The sequence below is a fragment of the Penaeus monodon genome, chromosome 23 (assembly GCF_015228065.2).
Source record: "Penaeus monodon isolate SGIC_2016 chromosome 23, NSTDA_Pmon_1, whole genome shotgun sequence".
Lineage (NCBI taxonomy): Eukaryota > Metazoa > Arthropoda > Malacostraca > Decapoda > Penaeidae > Penaeus > Penaeus monodon.
Window position 1 is genome coordinate 8,713,159 of NC_051408.1, and position 590 is coordinate 8,713,748.

Genomic DNA, 590 nt, shown 5'->3' on the forward strand with positions numbered 1-590 from the left:
AACCCACAAACACCCCCACACCTCTTCCACCCCCCCCCCCCCATTCTCCCAAGGACTCACCCCCCCGTCCTGTAGAGGCTCCTGGTTTCCTACGGCGCCGTACTGGTCTCTCGCCAGTGCTCCAAGGGCACGGCAGATGAAGGAGAAGAAGAGGTGCATGTGCAGCGTGTTCCTCGGGCATCTCAACCTCCTGCAGAAGGCGGAAGGGGAAGGCAGGATGTGATAAATATGACCCAAAGGAAGGTGGTGATGGAATGCGGGAATGTTGTTTGGGAATGTTGTTTTGGGAATGTTGTTTTGGGAATGTTGTTTGGGAATGTTGTTTGGGAATGTTGTTTGGGAATGTTGTTTTGGGAATGTTGTTTGGGAATGTTGTTTGGGAATTTTGTTTGGGAATGTTGTTTGGGATTTTTGGGTTTTTGGGAATTTGTTTTGGGGAAGTTGTTTTTTGTTTTGGGGAATTTTTTTGGGTTTGGGGAATTTTTTTTGTTTTGGGGAATGTTTTTTTTGGGAATTTTTGGGTTTTGGGAATTTTTTGGGGTTTTGGGGAATTTTTTGGGGTTTTGGGGGGTTTTTGGGGAATTTTTAAG

General features: G+C 46.3%; 1 protein-coding gene across 1 annotated transcript in view; it reads right to left on the reverse strand.

The window, feature by feature from the left end:
• LOC119588128 (secretin receptor-like) overlaps positions 1 to 590 on the reverse strand; it is a gene marked incomplete in the record, with an annotated part of 160,037 nt that overhangs the window by 68,159 nt on the left and 91,288 nt on the right. Inside the window, 1 exon segment of the mRNA XM_037936835.1 lies at positions 61 to 190. Within this exon segment, the coding sequence (XP_037792763.1) occupies positions 61 to 190 (130 nt within the window).